Here is a 24,288-nt window from a genome sequence, read left to right as displayed (position 1 = left end):
CTTTCAGAGTTCCGGTATATATAAATGTGTCTGAAATGGAATGCGGAACATGAAAAACACTGTTACTTACCTCCCCTGGCTCCCGAGGGCTTCAGGCCTGCTTGGTGACATCCCAGACGTCACATGGGTCAGGGCTCATGACACAAGCCCCTGCTCGCATGACGACCCATACGTCATTGATTATGGCCGACATATGCAGGGAGTGCGCTGGACCCAGGGGAGGTAAGTAACAGTATTTTTTATGTTTGTATCCTCCCCTGGGTCTTCAATTATTATACTCTGGAGTCTGTGTGCAGAGGCCACTATGTGGTATAATACTTTGTGCGGGGGCCATTATGGGGCATAATACTTTGCGCAGGGGCCACTATGGGGCAAATTACTGTGTTCAGGAGCAACAATAGTCTGTGCAATCGGTCAATTTGTCAGGGTCATGGGGGAGGGGGCATCACTCCAGAGTCCTCCCTAAAAAAAAAATTCCAATTTAAGCACTGTAAAACTGATGTGATTTGCCATTAGTCCCTAAATTTTTGGTGTAACAAGGATAGTACATGATGAGGTGGTATTTGGAATCAGTGGAACCATGCCAGAAAAACTAAAAAAAGAGGACATTTGGTATTTTAAGTCTACATTATCCATTTCTAGTCACATTTTAATCTGGTTGTTCCAAGACCAAATCTACAACACATCTTTTTCACCAAGGAGTTTTTGCAGTGGTCACAATGTAGGGCTGTTCATAAACTTTGTTGTTGAGTCATGGTAATGCCATGATTTTACCATGACTCATCCTTTTTGGTCCTCCAGATGCCATCACAATTTCCTGTAATGTGGACTCATAGGTCCTCCAGTCAGAAGAAACAATTGTTTATAATTACTAGTAGTGACATCACTAAGGGTAACTTCACATCTGCAATAAAAATAGATCTGTCTAATGATGGAAAACAATGGATCCAAAGAGACTCAATTTTTTTTATATGGAGTCCGTTGGGTATCTGTTATGGCATCCATTCTTTTACTGGGTGAAAAACTCCTGAATGTAAGACGTCTTTGTACACAATTTTAAACCAATTTTGTCTAATGATGGAAAACAATAGATCCAAAGGGACCTTGGTTTCTTATGTGGGTTGCATTGGGCATCGGTTATGGCATCCATTTGTTTACCGGGTGAAGAAGTCCTGGATGCAGGACTTTTTTGTCCACAACTTTAGACAGAGTTTGTCTAAGGATGGACAATGGATTCAAAGAGACCCCATTTTCTAATATGGGGTCCATTGGTTACTTGTTATGATGTCCATCCTTTTGTTGGGTGAAGAAGTCCTGGATGCAGCACTTTTTTATCCACAATTTTAGACGCCACAGCCCAAAGCGACACAGCTTATTTGTTTTCCCTTTTTAAGTTGTGTATTTTTAGGTCATATTATAATGTGCTCAGTTTACTTGTGTTATTAAGTATTGTGATATCAACAAATGTGCTGCAGTAATGATCGGCTACGAGACTGTGACGGAGCCGTTGCTGAGATTTGCCTGAAGACTCCTCTCTTTGAATTATGGGTTGTTAGTGCTGATTACCACATTTCAAGTTAAGGGGGAAAAAAAAGGGAGAGAAAGCGAATTGTGATTTCACCTTTCTTAAGAACGCACTTCCCTCTCTCTCAGTAAACATTGTTACCTAAAAGGTGTTCTTTTCACAACATTTTAAATTAATTACATCTTGAACTTGAAAAGAACACAGTCAATGCATGTGTTGAGCAGGATGTTTACACTCTGCTGACTTAAGACATCTTCTCAGGATTAAAGGAGGGGACATGAGGAGTTGGAGAAGTAATATGAATAAAATAGTAGACAAAATGTTCCTGCCACCGTAATCAGGGCAGTGATAAGAACAATGACAGTGCCAGCTGCAAATCAGTATGCTAAATCACCCAGGAGCTTGTCCGTGAGCTTACCATCATGGCAGCTGCTAACAAGGAACGACGCGGCTATGTAATATTTAGTGGCCGTGTTTAAATTAGCATACATAATCTATGTCAGATTTCCAAGTGATCCCGTCTTCAGGGCCAGTTGAAAAAATATAGACAGCATTTGATTCCTGACATTAAGACATGGCAGTCTACATGCAGTTGTGTGGAATAGAATGTGATCTGATGGATCTTACTAGTATATTTATATATCACTATTTTAAAGGGATCCTATCATTAAAACTCAATTTTTTTCTGCCTACCACGTAGGAATAGCCTTAAGTAGGGCTATTCTTCTCCTAGCTTTAGATGTCTCCATTCGGTATATGATCCGGTTTCCGTCGGTATGCAAATGAGTTATCTCACAGCACTGGGGGCGGGCCCCAGTGCTCAAACAGCACTGGGGGTGTCCCTAATGCTGCCAGAGAACTCTGCAGCACTGCCTCTATCTTCTTCAGGAACAGGTCTTTTCGCGTCTTCGTCTGGCAGTGGCTTCAAACTTCTAGGCCTCGGGACGCCGACTGCGTATGCCTGCCGGCCACAAGAAAATGGCCGCTTACTATACTGTGTAAGCTGCCATTTTCTTGTGACCGGCAGGCATGTGCAATTGGCTTTGTCCTAGGCCCAAGGCCTAGAAGTTTGAAGCCACCCCTGGAAGAAGACGCGAAAGATGGAGGTGGCGCTAGAAAGTTCTCTCGCAGCATTGGGGATGCCCCCAGTGCTGCAAGAGAACTAATTTGCATACCAACGAAAATGGGATTATATACCGAACGGCGGTGTGGAGAAGACATCTAAATGTAGGAGAAGAAAAGCCTTTCTTAAGGCTATTCCTACATGATAGGCAGAAATAATTGAGTTTTAATTATAGAATCCCTTTAAGTTTTAGATTGTTTTTTAGTAAGACCTAGTAATCTAATATTTTTTTCTTTTATCGTCTTGATATACAAGGGTGTACTTGCTATAGAGACTTATCTTATGGGAGAAGGAAGTATCTTGTTGAGGATATCTCCATCTGCTTCCCAATGGAAAAGAGAAATTCAGATTCACTGAGAACTAATACCATAGGAGAAGCAAGGTTGGCATGAAACCAAGCCAGGATCAGAACATTTTTGTCACGGCACCTAATCACTAGAGCTGAAACCTCGCTGAACCTGACAACTTTACTGGTCAACTTATATGAACCTGACAACTAGATTGGCCGACTTACACTTTTTTTTTGTTAGGGAGGCTGATTTCTCCTATAACTGAGGCTGCTACAGATGTGCTGCCCGCACATGCGCAGTCAGCTCTGCCTAGGCCGGATGCCTAGGCAGAGTGAATTCCAGCTGGAAGATGCCACGGGGACGCTGTACGGAGAAGACTTCTAAAGGTAAGAGAAGAACCAGCGTTGATTGGCAGAATGTATAGCATTCTGACAATCAACACTGGTTCTGCATCGAACCTTAAACTTTGAACAGCTCGGTCATCTCTATTCTTTACACTTACAGAGCTGATCTGGGTCCTGTAGGACTCAGCAGCTCTTGTAAGACATGGAGCCACGGATCACGTTACTGCTCTCAATAAACAGATGCACAGACCCTCCCACGCAACGTGGCCCCTAGAAACAACTAGTTCGTGGAAATGTAGTTGAAATGTAGTTGAACCTCCACCGATCTAATATTGATCGCCTATTCCAAGGAAAGGACATCGATTTTAGAAATCTGGGTATTTGAAAATCCAGCAGAGATCTTGATCTTAAAATTTTGCAAGGTCCAAAATGCCTCCCAAGCCAATAATAATGCCACGCAGGAGCTTTTAATAAAGAGTAACATACCTATAATAGAAACATACCTTTATGGCTATAAGCAATGAAAAAATGCAGGGGCAGCAATCCTAAAGAGAAACTGGAACACTTACAGCCATCTGGAGGCAAATCTGGCAACTTAGACTCATCCTGATGAAATTTCAGATTTGCGATCCATAAAAAATAATGATCTCTGTTGCTTCATCAGTTTGTGGCCATAAAGGTTTTGTTCCTATTAAACGTCCCTACACTGCAAAATTATTGGATTGGGTGTTATTATGAGGCCCATGGAGGGAGGGGGGCCCGCAGATCCCACTTACTCTTACTCTTTGAAGTATTTTGATGTCTAGCAGTCCCAGTATCATAAATCCCCCCCCCCCATATTTTTTTGAAAGGGGGACCCACTTCTGACTTTTGCTATGTGGGCCCCACAATCTCTATGTTTGCTTCAATGAATTTAATGGGTTAGATATTTTAGTGATATTATTTATACTACAACTTATTGTAGGATCTGCTCATGTTACCTAATACTCATGTTAATACAGTCTTTAGCATTTATTCTCCTATTTTCTGCACATATTCAAGGTGGTGTCTATGTTAAACCTGGAGCTCCTTAACAATGCCCCTGTGCCCGATTGTCCTCTTAGATCTGGCAGCTCTCCAATGTACAGTAACAATAAACCTTATTATGTATGGCAATTACATTTCAGAGCAATTTTTCATGTTCAGAATCTCATAAGTGAATGGTAAATGGTCCCCTCGGTGCGATCCTCACCTATAATCACCTCTCTGAATTAAAGATCTAGACTTCCAAATCTTACTTAAGAAGCAGATAATATGGATTCTGCATTTCCACTTCATCTATGCTCAGTCTAGAAAAGCGGATTTAGCTGGAATGAATATTTCTGCAAGTCCATTCTCAGTTTTTAGCTTTGTTTTTCCTCCATGTGCAGTTAGTTTTCAAGTGTCTGGGTTTTGGGTTTGTTGTTTTTCTTTTTTTTTGACTCTACAGGCTGTAGTCACAGAATTATGTATGTGACTATGGTTTATGGCCGTACATGGACTGTTTTTCCCGGACAGGATTTGGTTATATAATTACAGCCTAAGGCTAAGGCCCTACGTAACAAGCCGCAGCCAAAAACTGCGGTGGAAACGCTATGCGGTTTTTCCCACGATGCTTTTCACAGAAAGTTCACAAAGTTTTCCTCTGCGGACTTTCTGCTTGAATTATACCTATACGAAAAATGTCAGTGTGTCACATGGAGCTGCAGCCCCTGCTCTGCATAGATCACTACTTAGAAGATGACAAAGGACCTTGTAGTGACGTCATCACAGGTCCTGTGCCACTAGCATGGAAGAGACAGAGGCTGTGAATCAAAAGCAGGAGGAGGGACTTGCATATATGAACCAAGAGAGGAGGGCATGAACAGAGTATGACGTGAGGGGTGCACGGGAACACCCACGGTGCATTTACATATACGTTTAAAACGGGGGGTCTTTTAACAAACAATTAGCAGGACTTGAATTGCCTTTTTAAAGGCTATTCAGGCATATGTTTATCTAAAATAGTGATAATCTAGTGATAGAGCCTCTTTAACATGCTGCGATTTACAGAAACGCAAGCATTTTCGAAAATCGCTGCTTTTCTGTTATGGATTTTTTCGGCAATGTGTGGATGGGATTAGCCAGAATCCCATCCACATTGCAGGTACTGTAAAATGCCACTTTTCCGCTAAGTGGGGCCCCGGCCTTAATGGTCTCTTCCAGGCTAAAAACATTAATGACCTTCCCTAAAGATATGTCTCTAATATCAGAACTGTGTGGGTCTGATGTCCACCAACCCCAATAATTAGCTATTCCCGCTAGCATGGTATGCAGAGATGGAGCAGGAAACAAACAGCACCGTTCTCTGTGCAGTGGCAGAACTGAGACATTGCAACTTGGGTTCCATTCAAATGAATAGGAGCTGGCCTGCAATTACCTAGTCTAGCCACTACACAGAGAACAGAGCTGTCTGCTTCCTGATCAATTATTTGTGTAGATTCACCTTTGACAAATCCAACAAATATTTTTTCCCAGAGGGTTCATGGAAGAAATCTGAGACTAACACTTTCATTATTACATGCCTATGCTTGTCACATGACTCTCTGTAGGCAAATCTAGCAAATTGGGCCCGCCCCCGGGGAACTTGCAGGCTGATTATATTATGAATTATTCTATCCATCAGATATTAGATAATGGGACTTCTTTATGTACTTTTACTTGAGTAAATTGTCCAACCACCTTCTAGCCACAGATATTGCCTAAACATAAAGGTTCATAGGGAGGTTTCAAGTTTTTCGGGTGTTGGTCTATCCTTACCATAGGCCATTATTGTACTGTATACTGTGTGGGTTTCACTTTGATGAGCATAGTAGACACAGTACCATACATATGAGTGTGGCCATGCCTGGTACTGCAGATAAGCCTATTCACCGAGCAGCAATTTTTAGTGTCATTTTTCACTGCAGTGTCATTGCTGAATCAGATGGGATTTTCCAGCTTGTACCAAACAATAAGTAAAGTTTTAGAATCCTAATGACTACGGTACAACAATTATGTGCCGTCATACGTCTGCAGTACACATGGCAGTCCATGGGATGTTGTAACCAGCAGTTAGATTTCCTCCCACTTTCTTGATTTAGGCCTCCTAGAGATCTGGCTGCTCTTATTATGGAAGAGAAAATATCTTACTGGCAACATATGACTTTTGTCTTGTCCTAGTATATAATAAGTACATTAAAAGACTGAAATTTTACCTGAAAATATAGAGTGACATGAGACAAATGTCTATAATCAGGAGAGAAATCTGTGTTTACCCTTGTCAACAGGAAGCTTTTCTAGCTGTCATAACATGACACTAATGGTGATTATATGGTACCTGACGGCACAGACGATTACTCCAGTAAAAGAATATCTTAATACTATCATTTACATCAAAAGGGATTTTACACCGGATACAATTCTCAATGGCACACAAAAGACAGAAATACATTTTATAGACTGTAGATACAATTGTGATGACAAAGCAAGTGAAGTCGGGAGTGTTTTCCAGTAGTACGTCTTGGGTGCGGTATAGTCCGAGCCTACTGCTGGGGGCTTTATTTTTTAATATTGCTCTCTATAGACTCTGTTATGCTTAATTTATATTGAATGTCACATTATTGGGAACTTTTTAAGATATTTAATTAACTAATTTAATATAATTATATAATAACAAATATTTAACTAATTATATTATATATGCTGTCTACTCTCTGGGCCCTCTCGACATGCAGGAAATGACCACTCAACAATCACTCATTGTCCACGGAGTGTTCCCTGTGTATCAAGCATACCAAGAGGCTGAGAGAAGTGGGGGACCCGGGTAGCATTGGAATGGTAATGATGGGAAATCAGTGAGTGTGAAAGACCCAAGAATAGTGGGAGACCAAGCAGTGGTGAACCTAGCCTTTCCGCTGTCTGAGGCGGACGACAGAAAGGCGCCAGACTGAATCCCGGGGGGGAGGGGGGTGCTAGTGGTAACATTACAGTGAGTAACATTTTGTGGTGACTTACCGGAGACATCCCTGACTAATCTGTCACATTTCCTATCTCTTCCCTTTGGACCCCCGTGACCACTTCTTCCAGTTGTGATTTGTCTCTGTAAAGTTTGCAACACAGACATCTTTGACTCCTCACTTCTCCAGGCAACCGACCCATATTGTCCTCATCTACACAAAGCCGCTTAAAGAGGACTTTTCTTGAGTTGGGGCACATGCGGTTTTATATACCGCTGGAAAGCCGACAGTGCTCTGAAATCAGCGCACTGTTGGCTTTCCAGCGGTATATAAAACCGCATGTGCCTAACTCATGAAAGGTCCTCTTTAAATAGTGCCACTTATTAATAATACCCCCTTGTATTAATAATGCCCCTAATAGTCCCTATAAAAAGTCGCCATATTCTGACGCCTGTAACTTTTTTACACTTCCGTGTACGATGTAAAGGGCGTCTTTTTTTTTTTTTGCGAGGCCGGGTGTACTTTTCAGTTCTACCATTTTGGGGACTGTTTATTGCTTTGATCCCTTTTTATTCAACAGACTGTAGTGCTCCTTTTAACCCCCAAGTGCAAGAATTACAAGTGGGTGGGAAAAAAAACAGTCCTCAAGCCCAAGGAAGGGCTAGACAGACATTCAAAAGCCCCCCTCCCCCTTGCCTAACACCCCCCCAGCACTCCAATCCTTCCCCAGCACTCCAACCCCCCCCCCCCCCATCATCATAAATCTAGTATTTATCCCCTATCCGTAGAATAGGGGATAAATACTTGAAAATCACTACTTTTTTCTGCAGAAGCTTACCAGCTTCTGCTCTTCAGCCTGCACAGCGGTCTTGTGACTGGAGACTGCGTAGGAGCAGTAGGCACACATCGGGTGCAGGCCTGATTACATGGGTATGTCACCCGGTGTGTGGGGAGGAGGGGACAGAGAGGAGGGGGCGGCGTTAGCAGGCAGAGAGCAGGCAGGGAGACGACCTGCTCTCTGCTAAGCGTAAGGGGCTGCCGAGACGGTGACGCTAAGCCAGTCCAGAACAGCTTGTCCTGGACTGGCTTAGGTCAGTAAAAATGCCGCCCCCCCTCCCCCCCCCCGCCATAGCATTGGAACGGTAATGGTGGGAAATTAGTGAGTGTGAAAGTAAGTAATGAGAAATTTACATTACATTACGTGTTTTTTGGCCCTTTTTTTTACACGTGTAAAAAATTCCATTGACGTCAATGGGACTGCTATTTTTTATATGTATTCTATACATGTGTTTTATGCTAAAATGCGCACACGTAAACTCCGTGTTCACGGGCCCTAAGAGGAATAATAAGGAAAAAAATCCTTGTAATTTTTTTAAATTGTTTCATGTATTTGTGAAACACGTTATCCGTACCAATGGAAATTCTACGTTGTACTATAAGCGTATCATGTCCTACTTCTCCGAGTGAGAACGCTCATCCTGCCAATTTTGGGAATTCTTTTCCCTAATATTCTCTCATATTCCATACGACTCCAGATTACTCTGGTAGACATTGGCCAATGGTCGCTGTCCATCTGCATACTTGGATTTCCAAGCATCATCTCCATAAGAAGCCCAGACTCAGTTTTGAATTGGATGAGCAGCCGTGTTGGTTGCCCACCTACCCTGTTTCCCCGAAAATAAGACAGTCTCTTATAATTATCTAACGAAATATATGACCTTTCTTATTTTTCGGGGAATGTCTTATGCAGCGGCTAGAGCGGGGAACAATCGGCAGTCATGCTGATGCTTCCTTAGCGGAGCGCCAGCATGACTGCTGGTTGTATGTGATACAGAAGGTGAAGGGGAGGGTGTCTTATTTTCGGGGGAAACAGAGTATCTAGTACCGTTTGCTTACATGGAGCGTGGCCTATCTTGGTTTTTTGTTTAATCTCACCTACACATTTTATGTCATTATCCAATATTCGGCTCTTGCGGTCTTGGTCTGCTTTCTTCTTTGCCTTGGTATTTTTGTTATATTGCTGCTGAGTAGTAAAAACAATTGTAAAATAATTTCATTTTTTTCCTTGATTAGCCAAAAAATATGCAACTGATCAAGCACCAACATTAAAAAGTTTTATCAAAATTTTTTGGTGTAATCAGTTTTTATTACGTTTTACATAAGAAAACGGTAAACGCACAATACAAAATACAGGCAATGGTGCAAACATCATAAAAACGTGTGTGCTAATGGACATAACAGTCCAAAAACAGGCAAGGGAGGAGAACAGGGGTAAGAGAAAGAGGGAGAGGAAAATTTACCAAAATTTTTACCAAAATTTTACCAAAAAAAAAAAGAATTAAAAAGTTGCTTATTCTTCTAGAACTATATCATCAATATAATTGAATCTGATGTCAACTTACTTCCATATTTTTACATGAATATCCATACAAATGTGTTTACTCTACGTATCCACTTTCCAAAGAGAAATACCTGAATGCCCAAACACGTCCGTCCACCAAACTTAATTTTCTCCTTTACAAATAACAGCACGAAGGCAATTTTTGCCAAGTCAGACAATCTAGAATCCTGCTGATGAGATTGCGAAACAATAAATGTACAATAAATATCATTTCAACAGCAACAGGAGGGAATAGGGAATTTTATTATCACTATTCATAGACATATTGGTTGAAACAGGCAGACACAGAAAATGTTGTATTTGATGGGATTATACCGCACTCATCCCTATGAGCTGGAAAACAGAGGAGACTCCTAAAATTAAATTCTTTGTAATGGGTGTTTTCAACACAGAAGTGAAACAGATGACTTAGAAAATTCATTTTATACCGTTATCCTTAGAAAAGGTTCATATAAACCCTTAATAAGTCGCGGTATTGTATTTTTACTTGTCTGAGGGCCGAGCGCGGCGTCGAGAATATTGCGCAAACTAAATTAAGTCGTCTTTGATCTAATTTGACTAGGCTCAACAAGATTTTGGATTGATTTTGGTAGAGAGGAGCCCACGTAGAGGATTGTCTCTCGAAGAGGATAAAGCAGCCAGTCGGCGCATTGTACCCTATTACTCACTTTGCTGTTCTGAAGATGTAATAAAAAAATAAATAAATAAATAATGCTCCACAAATGTAATGGGTTTTCATTTTGGAAATGGCCTTTTATTTGAAAGGAGCTGAGTGGGCCATTATTGTTATAAGTAGGAAGTACAGCTGCTAAGCCGCGCCATTATAAATGCCTGTTTACATTTATATTGTTAAGCAAGTAATAAAATTCCATCATCTTTCCTTCCGTGCCGCCACATAATACAACGGATCGGGGGAAAAAAAAAAACAATGATGCGAATTGCTTATGGCTTTTTATTCGGCTATTATAATTTCCTTTCATTTACACGTGTCTGTAGGAGCACTTGTTTCTTTTCATGTTAGAAAAGTGGAGCAACAATTCCATTTCCCAGCTATTAAAGGAAAATGACAGCTGAGATACACAGCGCTCTGATATGGAAGATCACTTTGGAGCATTCATAAATATACATTGCTAAATTTCTAGTGTTTGTGCCGGTGTGGGATTTGGAATGTGTTAACAATTAAATTTTGTTTTACATTTTTCGCTTGAAAAATTGTATTGTCCACTGGTCTTACTTTCAGACTCCTATTACTAAATTGTGGATACTTGAACACATAGATTTTCCCAGTTTTTTATTTTTATTTTTTTTATAAATCCTTGGCAGGATTTGAACCCAGGACTCCAGTGATGGGTTCAAATCCTGGGTTCTTCACAAAAATCCAGTGTTGCCTTTTATTTATTTTTCATTTTTTTTTATTTTAAAAAAGTGTTTAAAAACGCCAGTGCTGCTTTAGATTTGTGTGTGTGTTTTGGGGTGTATTTTTGTTTTGGCATTTTTTAAAACAAAAATAGGAAATGTGATGTATTTGGTTGTCAAAATGCAGTGGGGAAAAAAAGTACCAGCAATGTGAATGACGTTTTGTTTAATCTTATTGAAATGTGTGTTTTTCAAAAAATTTTAATTTTATCTTCAGAATCGCAAGTGTTTTCCTTATAAATTTAATGAACAGAGAAAAATTATAATAAATGCTGGGAAAAAAAACACAAAGTATTTTTTCCTTAGCTTACTGGTGTTTTTCTCTAGCCTTTTTTTTCCAATAAAGAAGTCTATAGCCTAGATTCACTAGAGAGACCGAACAAACCGACAAAAAAATGCTTATCATTTAGTATCTGCCGTCAGGTTCCCATTCTTCGGGTCTATTTGGGCACCCAAAAATTGGAAACACAATCTATTTAAAGAAAATGGAAACCCATGGAATCCATAGACTATAATGGGGTCCACCAGGTTTGTGCCTGAAAAATGCGAAGAGAAAAGTCTTGCTTGCAGGTCTTTTCTCTCTGCATTTTTCAAGCGGATTTGGGTATGGAATCCCAGGCACAGGAGTGAACCTAGCCTTAACTAAATTCATGCTTGACCACCATATTTACTCTAGTTAGTAATACAGGAAAACAAGGCATTGAAACCTCAACAGGACTATGACTGTTCGTAATAAATGCTACTTAAGCTCCTCTGAACTAATAGCGTTAGGCTAAGCCCCACGGGACGTTCTCCACAGTGCTGGCTGTGGAAATCAAAGCGTCTGCATGCCACAGTTTTAACCACAAAGTGGCCATGGGATTCGCATGAATCCCATCCACTTTGCCTGTAACTGTAAGGCCCCGGCCTTAAAGTTACACTTTAGATCTTTTTAAACTCCCCTGCCATGCAGCTAGGGTGCCTGGGAAAACCTGGAGAAAAATTAGTGGTGGAGACCTCTAGGTAGCAGAGGTCCTATTTTCCCTACCTATTATCTGGCCCTGAACTGGTTTACCCTGCACAAATAATCACTTTTTTCCCTACCTATTGCCTGGCCCTGAACTGTTTGACCCTTGCACAAGTGCTCTCTTTTCCCTGCCTATTGCCTGACCCTAAACTACATCATAATGACGGGGCAACACGGTGGCCCAGTGGTTAACACTGCAGCCTTGCAGTGCTGGGGTCCTGGAGTTCGAATCCCGCCAGGACCAACATCTGCAAGGAATTTGTATGTTCTCCCCGTGTTTGCATGGATTTCCTCCCATTCTATAAAAAAAAAACCATCCTGATAGGAAAGAAAAAAAAAAGTACATTGTGATCCCTTAATGGGGCTCACAATCTACATTTAAAAAAAATAAACTACATAGTAACTATACAAGTTGAACACTTCTTCAGCCTCGCTACAAGAAACCTGTAACACAATTTTAAAATATCTCCCAAACAATTTTAAAAGAATCAATTTGATATTCATTGCCCCCTGAATCAAAGCATTAGTTGTAGAATATTAATTGAAAAGTTTCTATTGAGTCCCGTTTCTGCATTTGGAACAAAGTGCAAGATTTTCTTCTAACTACGCTGCAGCCTGATTTCCATTCAATACATTTCTTGCAAAGTGTCAACTGTGATGAGCAATTATCACTATTCTATTGTGTAACTGGCAATATATTAATTTTCAACAATTCCAAGGGACACGAAGAAGCTTGTGAATAGCAATTAGAATTTAAGATGTAAAGAGATTCTGTTAAACATAACTAATTCCATTTTGGCAAATCGTCAGTGGCCATCTGCCTAATTGTTGTTGTTCATTTAAAATGATCTATTTCCGACAGAATTAGTAATGGCGCACATTAAGAGAGATGCAAAACAGCTATTGTTTGAAGTGATATCAGCGCCTGTCAATGCTAAGTGCCGCATGTTTTCTTTGTTAGCTTATTTCAGGCCCATATGCATGTTGTCACTATAGGGCATGGAGTATGGAGGCTCTCCATTTACCATGAAAGTGGGACATGCGTGTGATAAGTTTCCCTTCTCATCTCTTTCCTTTATGACGGTTGTCACCATTATACTTGTTTTATAAAATTGTAGTCTGGAGCTAAACAGCATCATCAATAGTCCGCAGTCTTGGATTTGTCTTGAAACCCAATCCAGTTGAATTGATAGAGATGAGTGAAACGGTTTGTAATGAGACGGGTTTGATAGAATTTTCCAAAAATGTTGGGTATAGCAAAACCCCAAATTTTTCAGGCTAGTCACCCATGAATCATTATAATGCTCTGGGGTTGCTTCAGACCGCATAATATAATAAGCAGAGGATTACGGCAAGTGTAGGCAAAATTGAAAAACTGGTACTCACCTTTCCTCTCCTGGGTGTGAGGTCTTCTTTCCCAGCTTCCACTTTCTACCCATGGGCTTCTACAACCTCTTTCAGTGTCTCCTCCAACATCCGTATACCTGGGTCACTGTTGAAGCTTGATTTTGGGCTTCAGTGGTCAGGTGGGGTGAGTCAGCATTGCTGCATCCCATGTGACTGATCTTGATGGACTGATGTCTTTTATCAGTTGTCCTATGTAACTATGTTACCTCCTGTACATAAGATAAGATAAGATAACACAATCCTTTAATAGTCCCACAGTGGGGACATTTCAGCATGTTACAGCAGCATAGTAATACAGATACAGGATAATACACAGTAATATAATACGGAAGTAGACACACATATGCTGAAATGCTGAGAAGAGAAGATATACTAGGAGTCCATAGAACAGAAGAAAGAAAGAAAGAAAGAAAGAAAGAAAGAAAGAAAGAAAGAAAGAAAGAAAGAAAGAAAGAAAAAGAAAGAAAGAAAGAAAGAAAGAAAGAAAGAAAGAAAGAAAGAAGGCATCATAATCATTTAGTTTTCTGTGCGGAGTGATCTTCGCTTGGTCTGATGTAGATTATACAGCCTGATCGCGGTTGGAAGGAAGGACCTGCGATAGCTCCTTCTCACACTTGGAGTGAAGCAGACGGTCACTTACAGTGCTGCCAAGTGCCATCAAGATCTCAAACATGGGGTGGGATTTGTTTTCCCGCATGGAGGTCACCACAGACAGTATCCTTCTGTCACCCCCCACCTGTACTAGGTCCAGGGGACTCCCCAGGACAGAGCTGGCCCTTCTGATCAGCCTGTCAAGTCTATTTCTGTCCCTGGTTGATATACTGCTCCCCCAGCAGGCCACACCGAAAAAGATGGCTGAAGCAACCACAGAGTTGAAAAAAGCCCTAAGAAGTGGCCCCTGGACTCCGAAGGCCCTCAGCCTCCTGAGCAGGTAGAGTCTGCTGTGGCCCTTTCTGTGCAGCACATCCAGTCCAGTTTATTATTGAGGAGCACACCAAGGTACTTATAAGTCTTGACTATCTCAAAGCAGGTCTCTTGGATCTTCACCAATATCGGAGCACTTCTCCATTTACTCCATTAAAGTCCACCACCATCTCCTTGGTCTTCCCAGCATTAATCCTGAGGTGGCTCCACTGGCACCATTGAACAAAATCCCGGTTTAAGTCTCTGTACTCCCTGTCGTCGCCATCAGTGATAAGGCCGACTATTACAGAGTCATCGGAGTACTTCTGTAAGTAACAGCTGGATGAGTTGTGCCTAAAGTCAGCAGTGTACAGTGAGAAGAGAAATGGGGCAAGAACTGTACCTTGTGGTGCCCCCGTACTACAGATCACAGTGTCAGACACAGCCCCGGGCTCTCACATACTGAGGGCGGTTTGTCAGGTAGTCTAGGATCCAGTTGGACAGGTGATGTCCGCACCACCAAGGTCCAGCTTCTCCCTCAGTAGCCCTGGCTGAATGGTGTTGAAAGCACTTGAGAAATCAAAGAACATTTTTCTCACAGTGTTCCCGGGTTTCTCCAGGTGAGACCGAGCTCTGTGAAGAAGGTGGATGATGGTGTCATCAGTATGGCTCTTAATGCCATAGCATAGAGAAAATGTAATAGTGGACTCAACACTGAAATAACGTTCTTCATTTTCTGGATTGGTGTAAGTACCAACAGTCAGATCCCTTCTGTATTATAAAGTAATAGCATAGCCATAAGTCATCAATTTATAAGATCTAGAGGACCCTTCAACATAATGAATATAGATAAATATGCGGCTCAATAACCATTTAGGATCAATGAGTTCCCTTAATGCATTTATTATATCAACAAGAAAGAAGTTCAATAATTGGGTTTTTCTTGAGTTATGGATAGCCATCGGTTAAATCTAAGCAAAAACAAAAAAGGGTAGAATAATAATTCTGGCAATGAGGCGCATGTGAAGAGCTCGATACATTTTATTGCAGCTTCACGTTCTGTCGCAACAAGAGGCTCCTTTCTATTTTTTCCTGCTCATCCTCTTCCCAGCAGCTAATCCTTCATGGCGCAGACGGTTTTATCTGATTAATCAGTCACCCCTGGTCTCATGATAGTATGAGTGAAGGAGTTATGGCTACCAACGTCTAGCAGCACTTCAAGCCCCAAATCATTCCGCTCCAAATACAATTCACCCTGACGACAATACGTCTATGGCATAAAAACAGGCAAACTATATATTAGAGCATTGGAGGTTGGGGACGCCAGGAGTCGGGGGTAATTATTTAAAGCAGAGGTGTCTTGTGTTGGGTTATTCCTTTTCTGTTCCTATTGGCAATTTTTTATTTTATTTATCTTATTTCTTTATTTTATTTTTTCTGCAATATTGTAAAATAATTCCTATCGATGACATAATATTCACATGGTGGACTAAAGCCTTATGAATAGAGATGATCGAGTAGGTATTCGATCGAATACTACGGTATTCGAAATACTCATACTCGATCGAGTACCACTTGCTATACGAATGGAAAAGTTCGATGCAGAACCAGCATTGATTGGCCGAATGCTATACAGTCGGCCAATCAACACTGGTTCTTCTCCTACTTTTAGAAGTCTTCTCCGTGCAGCTTCCCTGCTGTGTCTTCCGACTCTTCATTCACTCTGCCAGGCATCGGGCCTGGGCAGAGCCGACTGCGCATGCCCGCTTGTAGTGCAGACATGCGCAGTCGGCTCTGCCCAGGCCCGATGATTGGCAGAGTGAATTCAGAGCCGGAAGATGCCGCGGGGACGATGCACGGAGAAGACTTCTCGGAGGATCCAGCCCGACCCTCACTCGTGGACTTGGTAAGTATAATTTGATTGAACGTTGCCTACCCCTGAAACGAGCATTTTCCCCCCATAGACTATAATAGGGTTCAATATTCGATTCGAGTAGTCAAATATTGAGGGGCTACTCGAAACGAATATCGAATCTTGAACATTTTACTGTTCGCTCATCTCTACTTATGAACAATTATTGACTAATTTGCCTCCCTCGATACAGTATATTCCATCCATCTGTATGTGAAGTTCCAGATGGGTTAATGCACACTTATGACTATTACAATATATGTATGCATAAACTAATAATCAATCTGAATAGATAAAAATTGATATTGTATTGAATAAAGTGGCTTCATCCTCTGTGCAGCCTATAGTCCTTTATACCCTGTCCATGGCACACGGTAAGTGCCAATGACCAGAAGGACATACATACTAAAGCCATCCATACACATTAGATTTTCATAGGTCGAAATGCCCAATTTGGCTATTTCAGCTGATGAACAGCCAGCTATCAGATTTGCAGATATCGTCCATGTTGGAAATTTTCATCCAGGTGTCAGTTGAAAATACTGGTGTTTGACATGATTAGTCGCTTTTGACCAATCATCAGCCAACTTGCACTATTTTTTTTTTAACAACCGAACTCCCCCCCTTTCATTCTCATGGTGGAACAAACAATCCCAGCAAATTAACAAGAGTGTGAATTAGGCTACGGCTTAGTTCAGACATAGTTCTTTGGTCCGGAGCTTGAGGCGGAGGCCGCCTCAGATTCCGGACCAAAGAACTAGTAGCTGCGAGTAGATTCCAGTGCAGTGCACCAGCATCCAGTTGCGGCACTCTGCTACGGATTAGGCCCAAATAAATGGGCCTAGTTGGGGGGAGTGTCTTCAGGCAGACGTCTGAGGCTGAATCGGCCACGACATCCGCCTGGAGAATGAGAATGTTGCTTCCTTTTTCTAGGAGCCAGAACAAACCGCTCACAGAAAAAAGAGCTGACCAGCTCCCACTGATTTCAATGGGAGCCTTTTTTTATCAGGATTTTGAGGCGGATTCTGCCTCAAAATCCTGACCAAAAAAACCCATTTGAATTCAGCCTAAGGCCCCACTTAGCGAGCCGCAGCCAATAAGTGGTTCAGAAAAGACTGCGGCAAAAACACCAAATTTAATGAAATGAGTGGATGGAATTAACCAGATTCCATCCACTTTGCAGGTGTTATAAAATTGTTGCATTTTTGTAACGTGGGGCCCTGGTCTTAAAGTTGGTTCTCTACTTGTTCTCAATCTGTGTGAGACTCATAGCAAGGTGAACGTGTGTAATCTGTTCACATGGTGCAGTACTACATGGTGTGAGTTGCTGCTTTGGTGCTTTGTGCGATGGTGGGACCAAGAACCATGGGGGCTAAGATTGGTAGAAGGGGTGCTGACTAGAGATGAGCGAACAGTAAAATGTTCGAGGTTCGATATTCGTTTCGAGTAGCCCCTCAATATTCGACTGCTCGAATCGAATATCGAACCCTATTATAGTCTATGGGGGGAAAATGCTCGTTTCAGGGGTAGGCAACGTTCGATCAAATTATACTTACCAGGTCCACGAGTGAGGGTCGGGCTGGATCCTCCGAGCAGTCTTCTCCTTGCAGCGTCCCCGCGGCATCTTCCGGCTCTGAATTCACTCTGCCAGGCATCGGGCCTGGGCAGAGCTGACTGCGCATGTCCGCACTACAAGCATGCGCAGTCAGAGCCGGAAGACGCTGTGGGGAAGCTGCACGGAGAAGACTTCTAAAGGTAGGAGAAGAACCAGCGTTGATTGGCCGACTATATAGCATTCGACCAATCAATGCTGGTTCTGCATCGAACTTTTCCATTTGAATAGCGAGTGGTACTCGATCGAGTACGAGTATTTAGAATACCGTAGTATTCGATCAAATACCTACTCTATCGAATACTACTCGCTCATCTCTAGTGCTGACGTGATATTGGGGATTTCTACCTGTGTTTGCAAGACTGCCATGCCATGTGCTGCAAACCCATTAGTATAAGAACCCGATAGGATAAAGTCACCATGTAGTGCTTATGGGCTTGTGCAATTTGATTGAAATGTTGAGTGATCACAGCGTAATATTTGGATGTGCCATCCATGTTCTATTTTTCTCCTTTAGAATGCCAAGCCTCATAATGTAAATCCAAAAGATCCCAAAGTGGGGTTTGATAGGGGCCTGGCTTAAAGTTACATTGATTTTTATATTATATCATATATATGTATATATGCATTATTATTCATTATTTTTTCTTCTTATTGTTATTATTATAAATATATTTTTCTACTGCCATGAGTAATTTTAATTGAGAGAATAATGAAGGAAATACAGTAAATTGTTAGCTAACCTGCACATCAGTACAATAGCAATGCTTCAATTATATTTACCATTATTCAAGTCATTTTTTTGTTATTTTTTCCATCAAGATGTTTTTCTGTACATGTAGTTCTGTGACTTTTGTTTGGCGTCAAGGGGAAGTTCTTATATGTTATTCCATCCTAATGGTATCATTCAATCAATACATTATACACAAATGAAGCTCTAAAATAAGGTTATAGCAGTGGAATAATGGAAGTTATAGGACGGTAACTTATTATGAGTTCGTTTTCTTGTTATCTCTGACATCATAAAATATATAAAAGTCGCTCCTGAAAAATGAATGATGCCTTTAACTTAATATTCAATATATATGGTTTGTGAAATGATGAACCTGCAGCTTTGTATCCTGGAGGTAAATATAAATCATTTGTTGATGTAATGTATAATGAGTTATTGGGATTGTAACCATAGCGTACATTTAGGACGGGCGGACTTTTCTGCTGGCATTGTAACTACATTTAGAAAATCACTGCCAAGTTATTATTGCGCCCAGGAATAGCTTTCCAAACATGTCCCTGTCAAAAGTGTCCCTTGTTTTTATAGTTTATTAAAAGAACATATGATATAGTGCAGACTTACCCAAGAAATGCTACGTGGGCAGTCGTAGTCTCTTTAGGAGCCATGAAGTCTTGGCTCAATTGACCAGGACGTTCCATTACCATCCAACTCCAGTGGCATCTGGTACATGTGTAGTGCTCAAAGGCCAGTAAGCCTGGATTTACTACCATTTCCCTGCTAATTCATTCTGACCTCTTCTTTATATAGAATACTAGTTCTATCCTTCTTTCCTATATGACTGGGTTCACACCTGCACCTAGTTTTGGTACCTGTGGTTCTGTACAGTACTGTCAGGTCAGTAGTGTCAGGCAGGAGCAGGAAAGCCGATGTAATTTAGAGCTCCAATCAAAGATGGACACTGTCAGAGCTCAGAATCACACCCCTTGTCTGCTCCTGCCTGACACCGCCTTCCTGACAGTACAGAAACTAAAGAACATATCAGGCTACCAAAACTACCTGCACTGACTGCTCAGGAATGGTGGGGGCTAGAGAAAAAAAAATCCAACTGCACCGGAATCAGTGGAGCCAGAGTAGAGTTTTTAGGTGAACAAGAAATTTGACATAGAATTATTTCTTATAAAAATATTATAAAATGCTTAATTTTTATTGTCCCACCTGCTTAAGAAAATGGAGGAAAACTCTAATATTCATTGATACCCATCGATATAAAAAAATATCCTTATTAGGGCTCATTCACATCTGCGCCCGGTCTCCGTTCTGCAGGTTTCCGTTTCCTGCACAAAACAGAGGCTGGAGACGGAAACCTGCAGGACTCTTTCATAGCCATTCATTTCAATGGATTTGAAAGATGTCCGGCTGTGAGCGTTTTATGCTCTCCGCCGCGAACCCAGTTTTTTTAAACCGGACACAGAGTCGGACATGCAGTACTCTGTGTCCAATTTAAAAAAAAACGGTTTTGCGGCGTAGAGCACAAAACACTCACCGCCGCTCACGGCTGGACCCGGTCTGACAGCTTTCTGAGTGTTCTGCATGCAGAAGACGGAAACCACAGAACAGACTGCTGAACGCTAGTGTGAACCCTGCCTCAGGCTCTCCATGTGCCTCATATTAATAGTAATTAACCCTATCATGTCCCTCACATTAAGAAAATGGAGGAAAACTCTGATATTCATTGATACCCATCGATTTAAAAAAATGTCCTTATTAGGGCTCGTTCACATCTGTGCCCGGTCTCCGTTCTGCAGGTTTCCGTTTCCTGCACAAAACAGAGGCAGGAGACAGAAACCTGCAGGACTCTTTCATACCTATTCATTTGAATGGGTTTGAAAGATGTCCAGCCATGAGCGGCGGTGAGCGTTTTATGCTCTCCGCCGCAAAACCGTTTTTTTTTTAATCGGACACAGAGTCGGACATGCAGTACTCTGTGTCCGATTTATAAAAACCGGTTTCGCGGCGGAGAGCATAAAACGCTCACTGCCGCTCACGGCCGGACCTGGTCTGACAGGTTTCTGCATGCAGAAGACGGAAAGCTGAGAACGGACTGCCAAACGCTAGTGTGAACCCAGCGTCACACATTCAAAACAAACTTGATCAATCTAAAATCTGAAAGGTGTTTAGGGGTCACAGTCATGATCGATCTGCCATAGATTGCGTCAAAGGGCATGAGGCCCCATGATGCGGAAACGCAGCTTTTTTTGTTGTAGATTTTTCTGCAATTTTTTTTAAAGTCAGGAGTTTCTCTTAACAGAAGGGAAACATTTAAGAACTTCTTTTATATTTTCCATTCATTTTCAAGCCGTTCCTGGCTTCGGCTCAAATAATTGCCACAAAAAATGCTGCGTTCCACAACGTGGGGCCTTATCTTTGCGATGAACGTGAAATTCTAGTGAATCAGATGAGTGGTCGTACAGGGGTTAATTGTCAGAAAACACCGAATAACCAATCTACAGAACAACCTGACTCAGTAAACATCACATAGCCACCAAAAATAGCAGCGTCTAGCGCTTAATTCAGCTCGGTGTGTGACAATGTTACCATCATGAAGTCCCATTATTCATTTCCTGACCTTACCCAATCTGTGGTATAAATGGAGTGTCCTAAATTTATCTCCCCTCGTAGCGGTAGCATGCGGCTCCTCCTGTTCCTCTGCTTTCTGCTTCATTAAGTGCTTTGGACAGCAGTTTCCAGCAGTCAGTATCTTACAGACGTCTTTCCTTTGTGCCTTCTTTTCAACTAATGTCTTAATGAAATGCTCCGAAGAGATTCTGTAAATGAAGATTATAAATTATGCTGAGAGAGAAAACAGATTCCCGCACGACAGCGAAATGTCTTCACTAAAATGACTAATATTACTCTTGTTATTGGTGTTAGTGGGTATGACTGTATTGAGGTGTATGGCCATACAACAATAAATGGGCTTATTGAAAAAAAAAATCTAAAATTTGGTCAACACTGAATCTTTTCAATGATTCCCAATGTTTTCAGTACTTGGTGCTGCTGTTGTAAAGGAGCATTTTGTACACTTGTAGGGAAGGGCTTAACCAAGAGGGATGTGGACTCCTAAACATAGGCCCCTTATCAATCTCTTGGTGCACGTGATACTTATTTATATTTATTTTGTGTACTTATATAGCACCATCGTATTCCGTAACGCTTTACAGACATTGTCAGTCACTATCCGATATAGGGCTCACAATCTATATTCCCTATCAGTATGTCTTTGGCGTGTGGGAGGAAACTGGAGCACCCGGGGGATACCCACAGAAACACAGGGAGAACATACACACTCCTTCAGATGTTGTCATTGGCTGGATTTGAACCCAGGACTCCAGCACTAACCATTGAGTCACTGCACTTGATATGCACTGTAAGGACTAAGGAACTATAAGCCTCCTGGTTATGGGCCCTCAAGCACAGCTCTAATATCAGTGGCACAACTAAAGTCTTGTGGGCCCCGGTGCAATCTTATGTCCGGGGCCCCCTACCTCATTCCTACAGCGAATTCTTGATAGTGATGGTTATGGGTGATAAGCAGTTTGATCCACCTTATAGTGGTTCGGGTAATCTGTGGGTCTCCTTGGCTTATGGGCCAGATGGAAGCTGCAATCTCAGTACTGATGCCAGTGCTTATGGGCCACCTAAGGGTCCTGGGCCCCGGTGCAACTGCACCCCCTCAAATTACACCCCAGAAGGTTGTTGCTATCTACTTCACTTCAGTGAATATGAGTACCTGGAGGAAAACCTCAGGATCATGGGAAAATGTCTTGATTATGTCTACATAGAGACTCTGCTTTGGCTAATATCCCAGGTCATCAAGGCTCTTGAATGGGTCGGGCATAGACTTACATGGGAGCCACCTATAGGTGATTATAAAGAGACAGATCTAAGTTACATACCATTCCCCAGGAACCATTGCCTACACCCGCTGTTATCTCCACAAGGAGAACAAGAGAGAGACATACTGCCATAGTCACATAGTCGTGATAGCAACCTATACATTCTAGCTAATAAATTAATAAGATAGAAATCAAAATAAACTTTCACAGTTTATAAAGTGAAAAAACAAAATGAAATTAATAGCAAGGAAGATCTATTACTTTGCAGTAAATCTTACTATTGTATGTGAGCAATTTTACTATCTTCTTCACTCATGGTAGCAATTAGAGATGAGCGAACACTGTTCGGATCAGCCGATCCGAACAGCACGCACCCATAGAAATGAATGGAAGCACCTGTGACACTGACTTTGCCGGCGGCCGGCGTCACAGGTGCTTCCATTCATTTCTATGGGTGCGTGCTGTTTGGATCGGCTGATCCGAACAGTGTTCGCTCATCTCTAGTAGCAATGTATATTATACTTATTAATAGTACATACACACTGTCCGTTGTCCTGATCCCTCACTATGACTTATGCAGGTGGAGCTCCCTCTGACTGCATCCATTTCCATTTGCTGTAATTGTTAAAAACAAGATGGAAGCTTTATTCTGCCTTGTTTATGTTTTAAATGGAAGAAAAAGTCCTACATATATCCATACATATGGAACTGTATCTTCAGTCCTAGGCCTGGTTCACAACTGCATTTGGTATTCCATTCAGGGAGTCCGTTTGTGGACCCTCCCAAACGTGGACCCCCCCAAAGTGGTTACGTAGGAAACCCAGAGACTCCATAAACTAGAATGGGGTCCGTGTGGTTTCTGCACCAAAAATGCGGAGAGAAAAGTGCTGCTTGTGGAGAGGGGAACGGAATACCCGAACGCAGATGTGAATCGGGCCGTACACAATAACAAACAAGAATTAAGAAAACCTCTTGTGTCTAACGTTACAGTGTATGGAGATGAATGGAGACTGAGGGTGCTTCATCTGCATCAGTCATTCAGCCTGACATTCAGTCCGTTGCTCTGATCCACTCATGAGCAAAGGTCTTGAATGATGACAGTGTAAACTTAGCCTATTTTGTGTTCTGCGTTCACTGACCTTTTAAACATCTCTCTTCTTTTTTTTTACAGAAAAAATTAGCATGTTGTCCACTTTCATCGTACCATTCAAGTTTATCAATCCTGGAGCAAGTAGTGTGGACGATGAAGATAATTTAAGTAAGTACCTTATGCCTTGGATATAGAATGTTTATTTGTTTTTCTTCTTTAGTTATCTGTTTTACAGTTTCATATCCAATGGACTGTACAAAATGAAAAAAAGTCAATTTTTTTTGTGCAGAAAACATGGGCCAGATTTATTAAGACTTGTGTTTCATATAACAGTCTTAAAGGGCATGTCCCATTTCAGACAAATATTGAAAGAACATTGTTATTGTACAATGAAAAGTTACAACATTTTCCAATATACCTTCTGTATCAATTCCTCACGGTTTTCTAGATCTTTGCTTGTTGTCATTGTTTACTTCCAGAGGATAGAAATCAGTCTATGGTCATGTGATATACAGTCCATGGTCATGTGATGTACAGTCCATGGTCATGTGATATACAGTCCATGGTCATGTGATGTACAGTCCATGGTCATGTGATATACAGTCCATGGTCATGTGATGTACAGTCCATGGTCA

At 41.5% G+C, this 24,288-nt stretch overlaps 1 protein-coding gene across 1 annotated transcript in view; it reads left to right on the top strand.

Annotated features, from left to right (window-relative positions):
* ADARB2 (adenosine deaminase RNA specific B2 (inactive)) overlaps nt 1–24,288 on the top strand; it is a 549,803-nt gene that overhangs the window by 330,791 nt on the left and 194,724 nt on the right. Inside the window, exon 4 of the mRNA XM_075271617.1 lies at nt 23,735–23,821. Within this exon, the coding sequence (XP_075127718.1) occupies nt 23,735–23,821 (87 nt within the window). The remainder of the gene's footprint in view (nt 1–23,734; nt 23,822–24,288) is intronic.

Source organism: Leptodactylus fuscus, chromosome 4 (genome assembly GCF_031893055.1).
Source record: "Leptodactylus fuscus isolate aLepFus1 chromosome 4, aLepFus1.hap2, whole genome shotgun sequence".
Lineage (NCBI taxonomy): Eukaryota > Metazoa > Chordata > Amphibia > Anura > Leptodactylidae > Leptodactylus > Leptodactylus fuscus.
This window is presented reverse-complemented; position numbering and strand designations above follow the sequence as displayed.